This window comes from Homalodisca vitripennis, chromosome 5, assembly GCF_021130785.1.
Source record: "Homalodisca vitripennis isolate AUS2020 chromosome 5, UT_GWSS_2.1, whole genome shotgun sequence".
Lineage (NCBI taxonomy): Eukaryota > Metazoa > Arthropoda > Insecta > Hemiptera > Cicadellidae > Homalodisca > Homalodisca vitripennis.
Genome location: NC_060211.1, coordinates 117,385,196 through 117,407,578, shown reverse-complemented (window position 1 = coordinate 117,407,578; position 22,383 = coordinate 117,385,196). Strand labels below are relative to the sequence as shown.

The 22,383-nt window shown below is 36.8% G+C and overlaps 1 protein-coding gene across 1 annotated transcript in view; it reads right to left on the bottom strand.

The window, feature by feature from the left end:
- The window catches only part of LOC124362802 (CD151 antigen-like), a 59,132-nt gene extending 39,472 nt beyond the window's left edge, over positions 1–19,660 (bottom strand). Inside the window, 2 exon segments of the mRNA XM_046817615.1 lie at positions 3,014–3,127; positions 19,295–19,660. Of these exon segments, the coding sequence (XP_046673571.1) occupies positions 3,014–3,109 (96 nt within the window). The 5' untranslated portion in view covers positions 3,110–3,127; positions 19,295–19,660.
- Positions 19,661–22,383: the final 2,723 nt, after the last annotated feature.

The following is a 22,383-nucleotide window of genomic DNA, read 5'->3' as shown; positions in this document are numbered from 1 at the left end:
AACTTTATTATCTTACATGTGGATATCGATGTGCTTCACTTAGCACCCCTTTAATATAGCACCCTCTCGAGCATGACGTCATTTTGAAGGAGCTTATGGCAAGGGGTAATATGGAAACGTCCTCTCCGATTCAGTGGAGTTACAACAGGTCTGCACTACTTTAAAACAAAGTCTTAGGGTAGTAATCTATATAATTGTAGGTAGGTGCTGTTAACACGAAATCAAATTTGATAAATCTTATTTATTCACGGCACATTGTAGATTTTAGTTTAGGTACGAAGAATTAAAGTGTATAAACTTAAACTTATTAGAGTAGTACATTAAAGTACATAAATAAATATATACAGGGTGTACATAAAGTCTTGCACGGGTACAATATTTTCTGAACGATACCAGATAAATAAATAAGATTTGGTACATCAATACTACACCTAAAAATCTACTTTTTGAAGGAACTATCAGTTTTCTGTAATATCATGGGGACGTCCCGCAAGGAGTCAGAAGGAAATCTTAAATAGGAGCATAGGTCAATATGGACATCATTTTAAAGGGCTTGTCTAGCAGAGTTTAATGCCGCAAACCGCACTCAAAAAGATTGATCCAGTACAAAATGGCGGCTGTTCAAAGATTTTACTTGGTTACATTTTATTAGTAGCCATAACTCCAGTAAAGCAAAACTGCAACCAAACAAATACTGCAGCTAACTACTACATTATGCTGGTCAGTTGTACAGAAGTGAATTATGACATTAGTTATCCTCAAGGGTTACAAATTTGGTCCTAATATATTGATAACGGGGAAAACCTGATAACAGTAACAATTAGAAATCTCAGCGACCTATAACGATCGGAAACACTTCCTGTTTTCATAAAGTGTTGAACAGTTCTCCCTACAGTTGTTCTATAAATTGGCTGCCTCTCGTGAAAGTAGTTATTAAATAAATGGCATGCTTCTTCGTGGATCGTCTGTTATTTCCCCAACCAACCATCATAAGAAGTGTTATACGTTCACGTTCGTCAAGCGACATAGTGTAGTTGAAGAACTACAAGCAATACGACAAACTCTTTTGTACTAAAGCGCACTGATAAAATGGATAGACAGCACTACTAAAACAAGAAAACTAGAATAGCCTACTATGAATAGACTGGCTAATAGGAAAGTCCTAACTGCGACCCAAAGATAAGAGATTTCTAATTGTTACTGTTATCAGGTTTTCCCCGTTATCAATATATTAGGACCAAATTTATAATCCTTGAGGATAACTAATGTCATAATTCACTTCTGTACAACTGACCAGCATAATGTAGTAGTTAGCTGCAGTATTTGTTTGGTTGCAGTTTTGCTTTACTGGGGTTATGGCTACTAATAAAATGTAACCAAGTAAAATCTTTGAACAGCCGCCATTTTGTACTGGATCAATCTTTTTGAGTGCGGTTTGCGGCATTAAACTCTGCTAGACAAGCCCTTTAAAATGATGTCCATATTGACCTATGCTCCTATTTAAGATTTCCTTCTGACTCCTTGCGGGACGTCCCCATGATATTACAGAAAACTGATAGTTCCTTCAAAAAGTAGATTTTTAGGTGTAGTATTGATGTACCAAATCTTGTTTATTTATCTGTTATCGTTCAGAAAATATTATACCCGTGCAGGACTTTATGTACACCCTGTATATGGCGATGTTCATTAATGAAATTTATTTTCCGAGCTATTTTAATTCTAGAACAAACTTTTCACTATTCTCAAAGTGAAAGAGAACTAAAAAATCACGACTGAAGCGTGGCCACTCATTTATGATTAGTTAATACAGTTCTGGAAAAATCTCGCAAATCATTCATTCGCGTGCAAGCTTTGTTGTAATCAGCTGAGATGTTCTTAGCGTGATTTCGCAACACAGAGACAATGCCGGGCCATTATACCGGTTTGATTGTTGGATATCGTGAGGAATAGTGGCCGAAACGCTTTTACCAGATTTTTGTGAGTTAGGACAAAAACGGGCGTTATAATAATGAGAACTATTAACGATTTTAAGAGATTGGAGTTGTGGGTTGGGCCACTTTACAAAGAGAGATCTTAATACACAAATAAACTGTGCTGAGAGCCAGCGACTTCTATTGAAATGTACAGGTAGGTGACTGAAATACACAATTATTTCGATGGCTAAGAATATTTCCTCATTTACGACATGAAATATATGACCTGAGACCTGACCTTTTCGTATCGTGTTGATCTTCTTTTATGGAAACCAATTGTGCCAAATAAAATTAATTCTATTCCCGTCCAGTTAACAGATTTGTTGTGATTCTCTTCCTGCATTCTTGGAGAGTTTCCAACCTTCTTCAGGACACGGCCGTGCACAAGTACGGTACGAGTCGGGGCCACACGTGCGGTCCGCCATCTTTGTTTGTTTACAAACAAGGCCGCCATGCTGGGCTGTTTGCCGCTTGCCAAGTGCCGTACCAAGCCATAAAGCTGTTCTCCATAATTTGTGATAACTCGGCCGGTACGGTGTTTGGTATGCCGCGTGTTTACCGTGGATCTACACCCGCTGCATATCTCGTTGCTCTTCCCTTCTAACGCTGGATTCTTTCTGGGGTACATACATTACACATAGCGGCACAGTAACATGTACGTAACCGATCTAATGTGTACTATCTATGGGACGGACGTATCAAGATTTCCGAGAAGGAAATCTCACCATCTGAGTGAAGTTATTGTGGCCACTTTTAAATCGTGTAGAGTTATGTTAGGCAGTGGGTTACTGAGACCACATTCCTCTTGGCGTGTGGGCGTACAGAGCGGAACAGCTTACAAACCTCTGTCTGTCTGCCCTCCCCGGTATTGGTGCTACCAGAGACACCTGCATCTGCACTCTCTTCAGCACACTCCGGCTCTGCTTTGAGTAATATCAGAACAAGCAATCGTCAGATAAGTTAAATACCTAATTAACTGCTTATTAAATAATACACACCCAACATATCTTATTAGATACATAATATTTAATGGAACTTACCAAAAACACGATGTTGAAAATGTGGAAGAAGTACGTTAGGAAGTTGACAGAGCAGAAGTCGGAGTCTCGAGTCTTGGCTGGAGCGGAGGTGGCCATGCCTTGGCTATCTCATCTCTGCAAACAATATATTTTCTAATTATTGATAATTTAAAAATGCATAACTGAAAACCAATGATTTCTACAAAGCACTACACAAATAGGTGAATTCAGTTACATTAAATTTAATATTATAAGCTCAGTATTTAATATTGTGACATTCCTTTTGGCTCATAAATAAACTGCATTAATGCAATAAAAACTATGCTTATTTGTCACCGAAGCTACAGGGGCTGTAAGAGGACAGATAATCTGTCAAAGTGTAGGCGAGGTTGGGTAAATTAAACAGGGAGAAGGGTTGTATAAATACCAGAGCTACAGGAGCTCTAGAATTTTAATTCTAGCAGATCTAGTGTTAGCTGACTGTCTTGCCACAGTCCCTCGAATAGCTAAATTGCCTCTAGAGACATAAAACCCGAAGTAAAACATTATTCTGCAAGGCTAGAGATTTCTCCGTCGCCAACAGCCTCGCCAATCCCGCTCGCGGATGTGGGTTAGAAAGTGGCGTTGTCACGACAAACTTGATTAAACTCGCGAACCTGCCGCATTAAAGTAGAAAGTAGTGGTGACGCAAGTTCGGTGCTTATCTCGCGGTGAAAATACTGCTGTCTCTGCTCCAACTGTGCGACACGGCTGCGGCGCCGGCCGTCGCAGAGTCTCGTCTAGACTTGGACAGTTCCTGGATTCATAGTGTATGCCAGCCATGCAGCTGCACAATTGCATTTAAACAGACGTAAAAGCAAATCAGTGAACGGGGTTAAGTTGGCACTGTCGCTTCTCTATGTAACCTGCTGAATATAGGAGAAGCTAGCAAGAAAGGAGTCTTTTTACTTTAAATCACGTTAACCAAGACCGACTCTAAATCTTTTGGTATTGCCCAATTCCCCGTTCTCAAAGCCGAATTCTAATTTTTCGATTCACTTTAAATATTTTGGACACTTTCGAATGATGAATACGTTCCACCTAAAATGTTATTATAATGTCAGGGATAAAAAGAATATCGTGTGAAATACTCGATAGTCTCAAAACATTCCCAGAAGTACAGCATCCCTCATTCTGCGCATTACTGTTTAAACCGAAAGGTCGATATTACATTGAAAAAAGTAACAGGCAGTAAAAGAAACTACTTTTTTGTAGCCTCTTTGCGGTTCTGTAACCAAACGTTTATTATTTCATTTCTGGTGGTACCGGTAAATATCTACTATAAAGGTAGATTACTACTTTACTATTAACTTAATATTTTCATTTGAAAAGCGTTTGAACATATTTATAGCATTAAGATACTCCCACTGAAAGAAGACTCATAGGCTACCTCCCAGTAGAGTGTACAGGTGGTCGCGGAGCGCACCTTCAACTTCAACCACATACGTCAAGATTTGATTAAAACAGTTCTCTAACTTCTTTAGAAGATATTATAACAGGAACAGAAGTGGATAACTGGTCTTAACGTCCTCTATCTACACAGACAGATCGTCGAACAATAGACGGTGATGTATCGCCGAAGATTGGGGGAGGCGAGGGGCACTAACTGGACCCAGCCCAACGTTTGATTGGACCATTTGTAACGGCTGAGAAGCAACTCATCATTAGCTGGACGTATGACGAGCAGTCGTCGTTAGGACTTTCTTGAATTGTTCCCAGTCCTGGTTGCCATCTACGGCAAACCCGACTCTCATTCGTCCGCTCATTCTCTAATATGACGTCCGCTGAATAATCGGCTCTAATCAGTGATGCAATTCTGAACATTTTCAACCTCTTGTTCCCTAATGATGTCGTGAATTGTATTTCCTCGAAAACAAAAGTAACAATTAAATTTACTCACAGAAACTGTATGTAGACATACAATGTTCTGTTGGGGGTGAAATACTTAAATTTCGACGTCTTTACGCCTGTCTTAATTATTATAGTTTCAAAAGAATTGTAAGACAAATGGAAATACAAATATTCTTTACACAATTGTGCACATTTTATAACAAGTGTACTTAGAAATTTACATCAACATATACACATTAACTGCTCACTTATTTCACAATACGTAATTGCATTGCAGAATATCACATTCCTAGGCAATTATTTTGATGTAAATTCGAACAAGCTAAACACGCCGATTTTTGAGAGTATAGATAGGGTTAGACAAGCATATGTGTTGATATGTTATTACACAATACTAATTTCCTTGGATGCGGATTCTAAGACAAAATCGAGCTTTGAAAGCTAGAAAACAGCGTTATTCAATTTTCTCGGTAACGCTTAGGCATTCTTTAACTGAAAGCCACTCTCTTGTTCCCTCCCCTGCTCAGATGCCCTTGACACTGTCAAAGAAGCCCAGGAAGAATGGTCGGCAGGTATTGTGCAGAACACCCCAGGCTTCGGCTCTAATTGTCACCTGTGTCCATAGGACAACTCTCACACAATAAACCACCCTATCCATTCAAAACAACCATCCGCGCGGAACCTGTCCTGTCCCGGTCGGGTTTTGGCTCTTTCCCGCTTCTCCAGCATTACACCGCCGAGCCGCGCTATAGCTGCCAAATGTTGCACGTTTCGACAAATAGTGGAGGTCACTGTGCTCACGATTCAATCAATGCCTCCAGTCACTGTGATTCTCTAGAGTAACATCACTAGTCACTCACAGTCACAGCGAGGAAACTGAGGGCCGCGCTATAGCTGCCAAATGTTGCACGTTTCGACAAATAGTGGAGTTCACTGTGCTCACGCTGCAATATCTCAGTCCCTGTGATTCTCTGGAGTAACATCACTAGTCACTCACAGTCACAACGAGGAAACTGAGGGCCGCGCTATAGCTGCCAAATGTTGCACGTTTCGACAAATAGTGGAGGTCACTGTGCTCACGCTGCAATATCTCAGTCCCTGTGATTCTCTGGCCGCGTTAGAATGAATAGAAGTACATGATACAACGAAGTATCGAAGGATTCGACAATTATTAATTCTGAAAAGTTTCAGGTTGTGACCATGTAATTGTTCTGTAAACACAAAGATTCTGAACTTGGCTGGCAGTGGTGAAAGGTAGCATGTCCTGACTATCCTAACTTTTTACAAAAGCGGTTGTAACTTTGTTAATGTAGAAATGAAGTTTCATGCAAAATTTCAAGTCTATAGATAAAATCTTTCGCAAGATATCTTACCACATAACAGATTCACGTTTTTGCTGATGAAATTGTCTACCCACCAAGTCATCACAAAAGAATTTGGATGTGTTAGGATAATTAAGTTACATGAGTTAAAATTTCAAGTGTTAAAATCTCAGGAGTATACTGAGTTTGTTTACAAATTTATTTATTCTGCTATTTTCTTGTTATTATCATGGTTACCCTCAGCCAAATCCCATGGAGTGACATACACCATAATCGAATTAAGTGTTCCTCGAATAAAAATGATGCTTCATGGACAATTTCAAATTCACAGGTCACTTCGTTTTCGAGATATCGTAGGACAGAGAGACACGAATGTAGGTTTCGCTATCACTCAGCCAACAAGCTGTGTAGTAAATATAAAAAATAATTGTAAGTACTTGAATTTTTAAAATTAACTACCAATAACACCAGAGCACTTAAATTGCTACGTACGAATAGCCACGACATGGCTCTGGTTGTGTCACCTGTGTTCTTAGGGTAACGATTGCATAATAATAATCCAGTGTACACATTTAAACTAACTATTCACTATTTATACATCTATATTTCGCGTACAAATGTACGCAATTAGCCTATTATTTTATAATGTGGCTGGGCTGTTATTCCTATCCATCGAAGCTCACAACATGCATTTATATTTACTATTTCAGTGGTCGTATGTCCTGAATAACTTAACTTTGCACAAAACTGACTTTGCTTACCTCTGACCTTTCGATCCTAAAATCCATTCTTTCTAGGACCACGAGTAACCTACATACTACATTCTTAGGTCCTTTACCTCAAGAGTTATCGATCATATGCATACAACGACACGATTTAAGAAGTACCTGTCGGGAATTGTTTGTTGATAGAAAAAGATTATTGCTAAGGACTTAGAAACTATTTCAGAGACTGTTTCCTTTTCCAATATCTGATTACACAAAGATTAAAATTTGTCAACACGCAACATAACTCTGTCTAAAGCATTTCCATTTTGTAAGCAACGAATATTAACTTCTAATATAATCAACAAAAACGTCATGAATGTATATAACGCGATGAATCAGAGCTATGGCATGAGTTTCCTCACCACTGCCGGTTTCCTTGGAAGAATTAGATCACAGTTTAGCGATGATAATTATACCGTCAATGTGAGGAGACTTGAACACGAACACCACACCATGGTTGAGTGTGGGCTTGGCCAAGGTCACACTGCGGTCACCTATTAACAGCCGCAGTCGACAGCAGCCGTAGCTGGTGTTGGAGCGTATCCGGTGAGGCTACACTTTCGTCCATGATCGCTCACCTAATATTAACTTATGCCGTTTATATAGATGTAAACATAAACAGTCAGAACCTACCTTCATGATATTGGTCTTGGACATCTGGCCTGTAACTAAAACACATCTTCGCCTGGTACCCAGATGTAATGCAATTCCAAGCCAATGGATATTATGAAAAGAAGATAGTACAGGTATAATCAAACCATATAGTTGCTTAGAATACCGAGTATTATATTCCGCTTCTATGTTGATGATATCGTTAACCTTTTTCATTGACTTAATGAAGAAGATCTCTAACGAATATCTACTCTAAAATTTCGTGAACTCAAGTGGGGCAGTTAATGTAAATTAGTGCAGGCTGACAATGACAAATCTAATTTTACTATTGGTTAGTAGCGATTAACAATGAATACTGGTACGTTATCTTCATAAACTTTTGCATTAGAATGGGTAAAGAATTCGGTAATGGAATATTGTGGTGATAAATTGTAGTACGATATTGAATGACTTGACTATACTGATTATGTCAATGACTAATTTCAATGTATATCATAATACTGAACATGTTTTTGGTAAATTATGGCATAATACTGGATATGGCAATGCAATTCTCAAATATGGCATGACACTGTATTCAACGGCAGTGGTGAAATATAGCATAATACTAAATATGTCAATTGTAACATTTGGCATAATAATATAATATGATATGCAAGTCAAATTCTCATTGGTCATACAAAACGTTGCGATTTGTTTACATCATCTACTCATATATGCGTTGATAATTACTAGTTTTTGGCGTGTAAATACATTTTTCCCATAGTATTTTGATCACAGTCAGTTTCTCGATGACGTTTCCAGTAATAGGTATCAGTTTTCCTAATAACACAACTTTCTGTTCGTTATCAGTAAGGGACTAAAGAAACCAAACACTACCTGATGTAAATCTCTGCGTCAGGGCCGTCCATGAATAATTTATCCAAGAATAGTAACTATCTGTTGAATGTCATGCATGACTAGGAGAGTGGAGTGGCATCATCCAACGGGCCGTCACGTGTTTCTGCATCACCATCACCGGGCCTGACATCCGACTTCGAGACGGGGAATAAAGAGAGGTAATTGTCGTACCTGTCCGTGTACGTGCCTGTCATGGTGCCGCCTCACAGCGCGCTGACGTCAGCAACTAGAACTTCTCCAGAATGTCTCCATTGTGGCTGGAGAAGTTGAAGGAGAGTTGGATTCTCCGGATAGACAGGAGACGAGGATTGCGAGTGGAACGAAAGAGAAAGTTCTATTGCAGAAAATGTAGATCTTTGCGAAACTATAGCAAAAACTGAAACGTTCCTCAATAGTCATTAATCTAACTAGGTTAAGGAATTTCGACCAGGAATAATTCTAATGATCAGAGCTGTACAGGCAAAAACAGTTTTTCCATTAAAGGAGATCTGAAATTCAATCCATGCCAGAACTTGTAAGGTTTCCTGGAAACGTTTCACCCCTTTGTAAAGGGTGTGCATCCGGCGCCCGCAAGCTTTTTTTACTAATGGACACAATTTATTGACTTAAGCAAATATACATACAATATTATTATAGAGAAATCAATTTTCTCTATACAGTATACACAATATCATGTAATCATTTTCAGTAATTTTCGGGTTTTATTTGCTTTAAGAAGTATATGGATATATACCCTCCAGAGACCCCAACTCATCGGACAGAGTATATTAAAGTTCGACATTGTGAGCTGAAGTATATGGGTATATACCATACAGAGGCCCAGAGATAGTAAAGCTCGATATTGTGAGCTAGTGTACCCATAGACCCCAGGTCATCGGACAGAATAGTATAGTTCGGCATTGTGAGCATTCCCCAGGCCGCTTGTAAGACAGTGGGGGGAGGTATTGGATTGTTGATTCAGATAAGAATCCATTTGTAAGATTTTCGTATGGTTTAAAACAAAATAATATCAATTCTAAATTCAACCGTCGTTGATTTTGTGATGGTTCATACATCCAAACAAACTTTCACATTATTTATTGCGAGGATATTGTTTTAATAAGTCGTCAATTCGATTGCATATTTACGACTATTCATATTTATCTATTTCACAACCTACCATGTACGGACCTGTGCAAAACTATAATTATATATAAAGCATATTTACAAAATAGATAGAAGCTTCTTAAACAATGTGCATGATTTATTGGTTGATCTTTTGTAAAGCCTACATTCGTGAGCCTAGAGCAACTCCTCTTCTGTCAGTCTGCATGTTTGTCCGCATGATATCTCGAGAACGAAATTAGATTTTGACTTGAAACTTCACCTGAAGCCTCATTTCATATAGGCAATATTGAATTCGATGATGATGGTGTCCTCTATGGAAGTTGGATGACAGATAACGAAGCCTAACTGTTCGCAGGCAGAATATCCTAAGAATGAATATCCTAAGAAAAATGAGTGAATTATACTTTAAATTATAATTCTGACCTTTTTAGATTTTGAGCTGGCTGAGCATTAGCGAAGGATTGCTCGAGAAGTAATTGAGCTATAGACTTGAAGTTTGCTTTTAACTTAATTTGATGAGAGTAAGTGATACCTATCACATCAGAAGGCTGTAAAATGTCTCGTCTTTCTGTCTTTTCGCAGGATCCTCGAATACGAAATGAGCTGCAAATGTGATTCTATTCTTAACGGACGGAGCCTATAACACGAGATGTAGTCTAGTGTACTCCTAGCTTGTTATGCACATAAATCTTTAGAACTGTAGACTCTAGGAAATTATGTAGAGTGGTAGTAATAACGTTAGACTTGGAAATTCAAGTAACATTTTTATATATGTAATAATTAATTCATTTGTCAATAAGTATTGTAATATATTATACTTAATTTATGTAAATCGTAACTTGTGACTATTAAGTTCTCCTTTACATGTTTACAAGACCTTTAAATTTTGAAGTGTTTATAATTGCACTGATAGTGAGTGATTGTTCAGCAGTGCAGTGGATAGTTTTCAATAGAAGCGATTGTGCAATGTGACCTTGTAATCTAACGCACATGGCCTCTAGTAACTAGAGACATTGTGCAGTTGACAATCACTACTAGCAACGAATTAATAAGTTCTACATCTAGATCCGAAATGTGGATAGTGTCTCTTTCAACATGGATGCTAGTCATTATAATCGATAAGGAAATGCTGGCAAAAGCTGTTATTGATGAGACAAATAATTCAGTATCCCTTTCCGTGAAACTGAAGAGAAATTCTGGTATTTTGGTAAGGGTATGTTCCCAATAAAGGTTGGCGGTTCAACGTCTGGAAATACTCAAGGGTGCCTGCCTGAACTTGTAGGTGCGGCGTTGGTGTTGTCATGTCAGCACTGGGAGAGGAACCTCTAGCGCTAGCTGCCGCAACACGCCCTAGATATCTGGAGATTCTCCAGGGCGTCTGCACTTGTAGGTGTGGCGCTGGTGTTGTTTTGTGAGTTCTGGAAGAGGAACCTCTATCTCTAGCTGCCGTAACACGCCGTAGATATCTGGAGATTCTCCAGGGCGTCTGCACTTGTAGGTGTGGCGCCGGTGTTGTTTTGTGAGTTCTGGAAGAGGAAACTCTAGCTCTAGCTGCCGTAACACGCCGTAAATATCTGGAGATTCTCCAGGGCGTCTGCACTTGTAGGTGTGGCGCTGGTGTTGTATTGTGAGTTCTGGAAGAGGAACCTCTATCTCTAGCTGCCGTAACACGCCACAGATAACTGGAGATTCTCCAGGGCGTCTGCACTTGTAGGTGTGGCGCTGGTGTTTTGTGAGTTCTGGAAGAGGAAACTCTAGCTCTAGCTGCCGTAATACGCCGTAGATATCTGGAGATTCTCCAGGGCGTCTGCACTTGTAGGTGTGGCGCTGGTGTTGTTTTGTGAGTTCTGGAAGAGGAAACTCTAGCTCTAGCTGCCGTAATACGCCACAGATAACTGGAGATTCTCCAGGGCGTCTGCACTTGTAGGTGTGGCGCTGGTGTTGTTTTGTGTGTTCTGGAAGAGGAAACTCTAGCTCTAGCTGCCGTAATACGCCGTAGATATCTGGAGATTCTCCAGGACGTCTGCACTTGTATGTGTGGCGCTGGTGTTGTTTTGTGAGTTCTGGAAGAGGAACCTCTAGCCCTAGCTGCCGCAACACGCCACAGATATCTGGAGATACTCCAGGGCGCCTGAGCCTGTAGGTGTGGTGCTGGTTTTGTTGTCTTGTCAGCACTGGGAGAGGAAGCTCCAGCGCAAGCTGCTGCAGCACGTGTCCTAGACATCTGGATACGCCCACACTCGTACAGCCATGATACGGGCGTGGGCGACACCTATCCAGACAGGTCACACACACAGGCTGTGTTTCTAACCAACTATTATCTGCGTTGGAAACCTTTTTATTCTAACAGATGTTAGTTTACAAATTCTGTTCACAAGTTTCAAAAAATATTTTTGTTTTAGGCCTACGTGGTACACCACTTGGATTACCGCAATAGCTCAACTCGAATTGTAAAATGAGAAACAGAAGTAGTACAGTATATCGCACAAATAATGTGATTCAAACCAAGTGTACTATACTGAAATCTAAAGGTCCACAATGTGGAACAGTTCTGATAAGGGTGACTTGACCTGAATAACCATCAATCCACATGAACAATATATTAGTTAGATAATCAACCCTAGAGGAAACGTGGCTATTGAATTTGTCTAGAGGTTTACGATAGGCAGATCGCTGTTTATTAAATAATTTAATAAAATAGTGCAGCATTATTTGTACCGGTGTATAAACTGTATATACAAGAAAATATATTACGATTATTGTTAAGTTGGTTGAAATGTAGTAGTTTTGACTGTAAAATCCTGCAAATTATTTACTTCACGTCTATAGAAAACATATAACGATAGCCGGAGTGAGGCGCATTGAATAGCGGATTTAACTGCAATGAACTACTTACTGCAACTGCTGTGTTGGGTGAACTTTTAATTGTTGTAATCATAACCAACTGGCCAATATCAGCGCAATCTAGGATTAACGAGACGAACTCATAGTTAAAACCCAATAAAATGCGTCATATTCATCTCTATACCATTTCCTCTCTTTATAAAATTTACGCATAAATTCATATTATATAGAATAATATGTATATATTGAATGTATATAAAAGGTACAGTCTATAAAAACTACAAATTTCAGAACGAAAAGTATACTTTGTAAATGCAATAGTGTTATTACAATTTTAGTGTAATTTTGATTGATATCAATACACCACCAATAAAACTCATCATATTTACAAATTTCTTACTATATTACAAAGATTTATCTGCTTGCAATTAAAATGTTATATTATTATTATTGTTATTATAGAATAAAAGGTGAATATCACTCCATTCTAAATGCTCATCTATAAAAAATGTACATTCCAGATTTCAAAGGACTGGAAGTGTTTTGAAGTTGGGAAAACAAACTCGCTCTGTGTCCTTTATGCTTGGACAGCATTCAGAACTCGTTTATAAAACACTTCTCCATTTTCTAAATTTGAAAACACAATTTTCTTAGTATTTTTAGTAACAGGCGTAAGGTTATTTCCTAATGAATTCCACTCAATAGTGATTTCAAACCTTGCTTCTTTCTAGAAACAAAAAAACACAAGAAAACACAAAGGGAGATTTCCCTTTCCCATTTAACGTTTTTAACGTTTTTTAAATAATCAACACGACATGTTGTTAACACTTGACATATTGTGGAGCCGATTATTGTAAAATGTTCATGTTCATTTCTAGTAGATAATCTAGTTGTTATCATGGAGATAACATTTGATCAAATATCTGACCGCTTTTTAGCAATCTAGTTGGTTTTGAAATCCGAACTTTTAAAATCTTGTTATTTAATATTTATTACATTTAATTCACCCAACATGTGTTTTGTATATTTCCATTGACCCGTATAACTTTATGATCCTAACTTCGCCTATCATAGCCTTTTATCATATCACGATGTTTTATTTAAGTTAAAATGTATAACACGGCCATTGCTTGATATAAAAGATTAAAATTTGAACATTTCAAAGAAAATATGTAAAAATGTAAGCAAATTCGTAAATTATGAAACTACTACATTTAAATATTCGTTCCGATATTAAATTAGTCTACTTTATGGGTATTAAGAAACAACTTCTCTCACGTTGTTTTAAAACTCAAATCTGTCCACATTTAATTAATAGTGTGCATTTGGTTCACCAGCTACACCCGATTTAAACATGCTCTTATGGATGAAGCAACTACATAGTTTATACAGAAGTTATTTAAATTTAATCACCAATATGTCTAACGTGTGTCCTTGTTATAGTACTATAAAAATATAACACACTATAAAACACTCGCTTATAGCGCAACTTGTCTCTAGGTTATCTGCACCCACGTTGAGGCGAAACTAGTAGGTACTAGACTCTACGCTAGTGTATCGTTGACCTTGAATATTCTCGACAATACGTTTACACAGCATTCATTATATGCAGTATGCACATCGAATGTTTACTAAATCAAGGTGACACAATTAATACTATCAAAATAAAGTTTAGTGCTCGTTTAATTGCATTTACCTTACTAAATGTTCTAGTTATAACGATTTGCAAAGCATGATTTACACATTTAATATAATTCGATTAATATGCTAATACAAAATCGGAAAATATGGGGAATAGTTATATTTATAATTGATGATTCATGTGCAATATTATAGTTTAATTCACAACAAAGTCAGAGCATAGAGGAGATGTCCCCAATAGACACAGGAATTATTTCACGGGACGCAAACATACGGGTGGGATATGGCGCAGGCAGCTCCCGTAGACACAAAAACTGAGTCTACAGCTGTTGTTATTAAGACGAAAGTAAACAAAAACACGGATGCTGCTTAAGGGGAGTTGAACGCAAAAATCTGCAAAAAAATGTTTTTTCGCTTTTATTTTTTATTTTATTATTTGATTCTTTCTGAACAATTTACTGCAATCCCTACATAAAAATGGCTTTCCGTTGAGCTTCTATGATTTTTCAAATATAAGATTACATAACAAATTTCGCATCAACTTTGCCCTCCGCCTCCTAACACCTGGTGCAAATACAGGTTAGCAGAAGTAAATAAAGAAGAAATTACCTACAATCACAAACATTCTCTACCTCAAGCTGTATTGACAGCAATAAAACCTACATACAGAGATTTGTCAAGATTAGATCTACTAAAAAAAATGTCTTCACGGTAAAACCCAGAACGTGAACATCTTTCAACAATGTAGTGTGGAACCGAATCCCAAAAAATGTGTTTGTTGGAAGAGAGACTCTTGTATTAGGTGTTCATGATGCTGTTCTAAAATTCAATGAAGGTAACATTGGAAGGATCAAGGTTTAAAAGGAGTTAGGAATAAAAGACTGTGGCAAATACACCGTAAGGACATTGAAGAGCCTCGATGAAGTCAGGATGAGGAAGGCAGATCTGAAAGCAGAGTCAATGACTAAGGAAGCAAGAATAAAGAAAAGGAGACAGTTATTAGGTGAGGAAGAGGAAATGGATGGTAGCTACTGTCCTGGAGGCTTCTAAAGGTAATATAAACTTATAATTATTTAGATTTTTTGTTTTCCGCTGTTTTTGAAAATTACCGGTTTTTAATATATATGTACCTTTTTCTCAGAAACTATAAATGCTACACACATGAAATGTTTACTGGTTATAAAGTAGCCTTTTAGAAGCATGTAGCTCTAGTTTTATCAAATTTCATCAATAAATCAATTTTTAGAAAAATATTTTATCTTAAAATATAAAAATAAAAAATAACACAAATACAAAAATTTTTTTCTTTAGTTGTATCAATTATTTTACAAAGATTTTAGAGGTATAAATACAATATTATATCCTACACCTTGTGTAAAGATTTCAACTTCCTAACTGTTATGAGTTCTGAGAAAAAGGTACATAAGGTTACCTTATTTTAACATTGGGCCTTATGGACCGTTCAACTCCCCTTAAAAACACAAGGTTAAAGTGAACGTTAGCACTTTTTATTAGCAAGGGCAGTTAATTAATATGGGTGCTGAGACTAATATCAACCAGAGGGTTCGTTCAGAATATTCCCTCCTTAGATTGATTAAGCGAAGGGGATTTTAGATTCTGTCTCATATTTTTGGCTGCACTTTTATAAAAGTAAGTTTTAAATGCTGACTGATAATATTTATACAAGAACAATAATTTAAACACGTCTCATAGTCGTTCCTAAACCAAAGATGTCAACAAACCAGAATATCAGTTGGGAACGTCATTTATTCAATACAACTTCGAAACACAACACCACGCTACAAAAGAATGCAATCTCAAAAACCGCCGACATACGCTCAGCTGGCCAACAATGCTCAACTGTTCATATATCTATCTCGATTCATTTTGGATCATTAGTTAGTGTGACATTACAACTCTAAGTTTGGGATTTTATCCTAATAATACCGTACCTACGTCAAAATATACCCTTCATAAAAAACAAAAGACCTTTGGGTATTGATCGAATCTTTATCACGATACATATCCAATAATTCTACGACCAATATTAAGTGGTTCAAGCGTAACTTTGTTCGTATAAGGTAAAACTCACTACAGCCTGCTCTGAACCTGAAAGCTCCCAGTCTATAAAATCGAAATGAAAAGGTGTTGATGGCGGAGAACAATCGCCTGCCTCGCGGTCTCTAACCACACAGCACAGGCCATTAATCGCAAAGCCTTGGTGAATGACAGACGCTTCCTTTACGGCTATTTGTGGCTTGAACACGACTAGAGAACTTCCAGTTAAATCAACAACAAACGTGTGAAAGAACCCATCGTTTCTCTCATTCTACATTTCTAGGAGATCAACTTATTCAAAGTAATTAGCAGTATTCTCTAACACGAAAACATTAAAGTCTATCTTATTTTCACAATACCGTATAACATTAGAAATCATTGTCTGATATAATAGTTGTGTATCCTCCTATACTCAAACGAGAATATTCTTAAATACGTCAAACAAAAGCTGAACTTCTACGAACTAATTGACGTAGTTCTCAAAACCTAGCAGCAAGGTGTTAAATTGCACAAATATGTAGAAACTTAGTCTCTAACGGTAGATGCACTTGAGAGAACCGGTTGGGTAGGATTGGTGCATTCAATGCACTTTCCTATATTAAAATTGCGCTGTTGCAAATTGGCCTGAAACCGGTTAGTAGGGTTAGAATAAGTACATGGACCATCTGGTTTAATTCTTGTTTTAATACACTCAGAGATTGGAACGTGGAACGACAACAAACATATGTTCAATAGATACATTTAGACTTTGGGATATACGCAGTATGCAGGAAGGTTCTTATTCTCTAGAGGCCCGGAATTTGGGATGTGCTCAGCTATTACCTAAGTTTTCTCTTTTTATTAAAGACCAACAGAGCCTCCTTGATATCGTGTCACTGTCCATATTTCCGTCTGTCTGTGCGATTACTCTTGATTACTGTGAGATCGTAGACTTGAAACTTAGTACATGGGTTCCTCTTGATCCAATTAAGAGTTATATTTATTTCGGAGTAAACAAGTTAAAGGGCAGTCCGTCCGTCTGTCTGTCGCTATATCTTTCGTGACGTTCTGTAAGACCCTTATGAACTCGGTTGTGTCGGTTTGTTTATATAATCTAACATTACCACATGCTCAGTACATTAGTTAGGAGGCGAGAGTACAGATAGTTCGACCTAAATATTTTGTCGAGCGATACTTGCAAAAAGTGGTAACTAAATGTTACCTGTATAATTACCGCCTGATTGGATAATATTCGTGTCTAACTATATTATCAACACTAACACTAACTCACACTGATATAAACATCATGTTTGTCTATCTGTCCATATGATACCGATACGAGGAACAATGCAGTTGTTCATTCATCGCGCTTTTCAAGGGCAGTCTGTGAGAAGTCAGTGCCAGGCACTTAAGTAACCATAAACTGTATAAATTTAATATATTCCACGATATAAAAACTTATATAAAAGCTCATTTAAATTGACTTAAATTATGCAGTTATCTGATTGATGTGTAAGCTCTTAATTTTCCTCTTGGATAGCTTGCTAATACACTGAATGAAGTGGGTTGGGTTAATATGCCAATATAATTTATGTGTGATGAGGTCTTCTCATTAATACAATATATCTCTAACTGAAAATTCAATTAAATACGGTAGCTTTTAGGCTTTAAACTAAACATAAATAGCTTACATTAAATAATTTTTAATTGGACGAGTCCAAGAATAAAATTAAACCTGGCTACAGATAAAAATGTTATTTTAAACACGTTAAAATTGTATACGGAAAAGAAAATTGTAAAGAATATTTAATTTAGACTATTCCGACGAAAAAGTTATTTAATTGCATTACATTCTGCACGAATCCGAGAAAAACTTAAAAAGTACATTCCCTAATAATAATGATAGCTGTATAAATGTTTGTAGTCAAAATCATAAGTGTTAGAAGAATAAAATTTAGTTTTTACCTACAGCGATATTAATGTAGGATTGCCAAAATCGCATTAGTTTCAGTCTGAGGACCGATTGGTTCAGCGGCACAGTGAGCGGGTCGCGAATCGAATCGTGATATTGGAAGCTACTGTACATCCAGCTAGTCGTGAGTTACAGAGTTATTAATATACTTAGCTATCAGCCTAAACTCCTTTCCTTGTTATTGTGAACACGACCATAGGTATCATAGAAATCAGTGTAAATTGTCAATTTAAATCTTGCGTTATATTACTTCCTTGGTTACTAAATCTTGAATGCGCTGATTTCAGAAATATGAATATTCCTGGACCCAATCATCAGAGAGTACCGCTACTCATATAAAATTGAAAAATTAAACACGCTTAATTTACGCATTCACCATAATGCGAAAAAGGTACCTCCGTTAACCCTTCCCTTTCCATGAACCTAATATGAAGGGGTTTCACCCCAAACTCTAATGTTAGATATTACTCTGCTTGAACTTTTATTTTTTTACTCTTTTGCAAAGCGTATTAGTAAAAATTCAATCAAAGTTTCTATTAACAGCATATCCCGAAGAAAACAGTAGGCGTACACACGATTTTCAAAAAAGGACACTATACAATAATTTAGTACATTTGTTATGCTTTTATTAAAAATGCATCAAACTAATATGCTCCTTATATATGATGATCCTATATTATTCCTATGGGAAAATACTAGTTAAAATAAAAATTTGTTTTAAATACTAAATTGTCTCTATAAAACAGCAAATATTTAATGTAATTAATTTCAAGTGACTGCAAACATTTAAGAAATTCCCTCAATCAGTTCTTGGAGGCTTTATAAAAAATTTTCCTAAAATTCACATTTGAATTGTACATAAAAGTATACAACTATCTCAAACAAATATTGTAATTACATATTATAAGGTAGTCAAAGATTTTCTTATCGGGTTACTAACGTTATACGGTACTGTGATTATAAACCGTATACACTTGCAATGTTTATACCTTAATAATTAGTCGCCTTAGATATAAAAATTAACTCCGAAGACTGAAAGAAATCGACAATAAAGACCTACAATACAATTAGAATCAACAATTGCTTTTTATTGTAATATTTGTGCAATAGATATGAGTTTCGTTTTTACTGTTTAGTTTCAAGAAAACACTTTGATACGATGTATTACTCCTAAATTGCAAGTAAGGGAATTACAATTAAACAGCTTTACCTGTTGAAGAATTCCTTTCACCTACGGGCCAGTAAGAGACCGTAAACAATTCTCGAATAATAATTATAAATCCAGAGAGCACATTGCACTTTTCTAATGTTTATACTAAACAACACTTTTCCAACTCTTCATATATTCACAAACAGATTCTCGTACGAAATTTAGAACACCGCTTCTAAAATAACCACATGAAAAGAGATAGCCCTTATCATGTCGCGTGAAATAGGTTATTATAAGATAACACCTGGTACTAGTGCGGTTCGGGGCAAGCGCGGGCTCGGAACTAGCACAACTTCACCTCGACTCGACCAGCCTACACTTCAAACCTGAGCTACAATGCCCGCGCCCGCACTACACAGTACACACAGAGCCTGTGTCTAACACTCGTGTTGTGAGGCCGGCAGCGACATCTAGCAGCGATTCCTCGCACTGCCGGGCAGTCGCGTCGATAACGCAGATTAGGAGTAGTATTTACAAGAAAAATAACCTTTTTGTTTAAGCCATCATAATGAAATGGGTGATAAGTTGGTTAGTGACAGTTAACCAATTACTATACTAGCTTATACTAGTATTGCGTTTCCTAGTGAATTTAGAATAACTGTCTGAATAACACATGTTTTGTTAATCAGCTGTTTTAAACTAAACAGAAATAATAACTCTCATAAGATTGCCATTAGAAATTTAGAACGTGTAGGGTATATCCTTATTGTGGAATGTTATTCCAATCCAAAAAAAACACATCTAAAGTCTAAGTACTTTCAATTGATTCCAAGTATATGTATAACAAATAGTTTTATATATCTGAAATCGCTTACAAAAATCGATACATTCTTTTGATAAAATATTAGTGTAAACTATAATAAGACATTAAGCTGGGATTAAAAAAATTGTTTGTCGATTTTGTAACAAATCAGCTGATATCAAGTTGTATAGTAATTGGGTGAGCAACACCTGTTTTAGAAATCAGCTGTTGTAACCAAACATAAGGTTAACATTGGAACTTCGGAAGCCCGTGAGGCAGATCCCTATTATTGCTGGATGTATTTCAAATTCACAAAATGCGCGTAGTGTAAGTGATTTCTATTGAAATATGTATATACAATAATAGTTGAAAATACTAAAATTTCCGCACAAATGTGAAGAAAGTGTCTTAATAGTTGTAAACCTCTAAGTTTTCATATCTTCAAAATCTCTCATTGTTACTCAAACTTGTTATCTTCACCCGATTTTTATTAATAATCTAAAACCTGTTTTATAAATCATTACATTGTACTGTGTAAATACTGAAACTTCGTCACATTCTTCAAGGAAACGATTCAAGAATTGAACGATTCAAATAAGTCGCTCTTTCAACGCACATCTACGTTTATGCTTATCTATATCATATTCAAGCTGCAATAAATATTATTGTATTTTTGTTTATTTTTGTATGTTATTTATAAGGAAAAACTGTAAATTTGCATACCATATTTGTGAAATTGTTTGTGCCAAATAGATTAAAATTAAAAATGTTATAACACAAACGCAGAATGTAAACAAAATGAGATTGTGGTTTTCTACTTAAACGTTGAAATTCCTTAAAAATGTGTTATAAGCACATGCTTGATCGTTTTTCACCATGAGTTGAATGTCCTATATAGTATAGGATAAAATCAAATAACCTACAGAGAAATGAAAAATAGTCTTCTGTGATAAATGTTGCAAGTAAACGAAATACGATACTAATTCCGATTATAGGGATACTAGAATATTTGTCAATATACTGTATAATGCAGTATTGACAAGTCGTTATAATTTAGTCCATTGTTACGAGTTTAATTTTTCATGATTCACAGCGATCGCATTGATTTATGGAGTCCTCTTATAATCTGAGATCGAAAGAGCGGGAATATCTAATCTACAGTAGTAGGCTACGCACTATCTCTGATATGATCGGACACTATATAGACAATTTTGAGGGTGTATTGATATATTATGTCTAGTCATATAAGCAAGAGTACCTAAACCACAGCTCTGCTCAAATATTTACCATTATAAAGTATTTCACTGAACATCTGATCGAGGAAAGCTTATCACATCTTAGGGCGTTTGCTGGTATGGCATAATCTGAACCAGAGAAAGATGCAACGCTGAATTCGTCTGCCACTACTTCTTCTACCGTTGCCAAACAGTAATTCTTAAGTTGCCAAACAAGTTAACTAAATAAGTCTGATAATCACAGACAGAACATACAACCACTAACAGATCTAAGATCTTCACATGTGGGGCTCTAAATTGGGGAATGTGTAGGGAACATTGATTGATTAAATCAACATCTTAGGCTGATGAGGTACCGTGGGAGCCGTCGGATGTTGAAAAAGAGAAGAGATCTACAGCTGTTTCCTGTTGGCATGTACCATCGAACCCACCCAAGTCTTGAGTTGCTTCTTTGGCAAATGTTATACCCGAGCAGCACATCGGATTTTCTTGACCGCGTTAAGAGTGTTTTCAAGAACTGTCTTAATATGAATACAACTTTAATCAAGAAACAAAACACTTTTCTGAATAGAAATTACAAACGTTCTCCATAGTAAACGTATCTGTTCCAGAGCCTATTTCCACTTATGACTTTCTGGGCGAATAGAATCTTTTTTTATTGGATATGTCCATTTTGTCGATAGACACAAACGGGTAAGTCGTAGTTGTAAACTTCCTTTACTACTTCAGGCACATAAAATATCATGAACTAGAGGTATATTAATGAAATTAGGTAACGAAATATGTGAAGGATAAGTAGTCGGTGAAAAGATCCAAATTTCCTGACACGACCTATAGAGGCTGGGACGCTGTTACAACCTCCTGTGTCAGATTATGTTACCTCCAAGCGTTAATTTAAGGCCCTTATTTGAAAGGTTCAATTAATTTACCAATTTTCCCAACTACTAAGCACTTTAACAAGAATACATTCCGCGAGGCCAAAAACTTCTCTGAGCTCAGAGACACGTTTTCTAGAGCGACTCGCATAAATTTCCCGAGATGCGGACTATTAGACCAAGCGTGTATCTACTAATTACCACAAACTGGAGTGCTGTATATGCCAAGCATTTGCT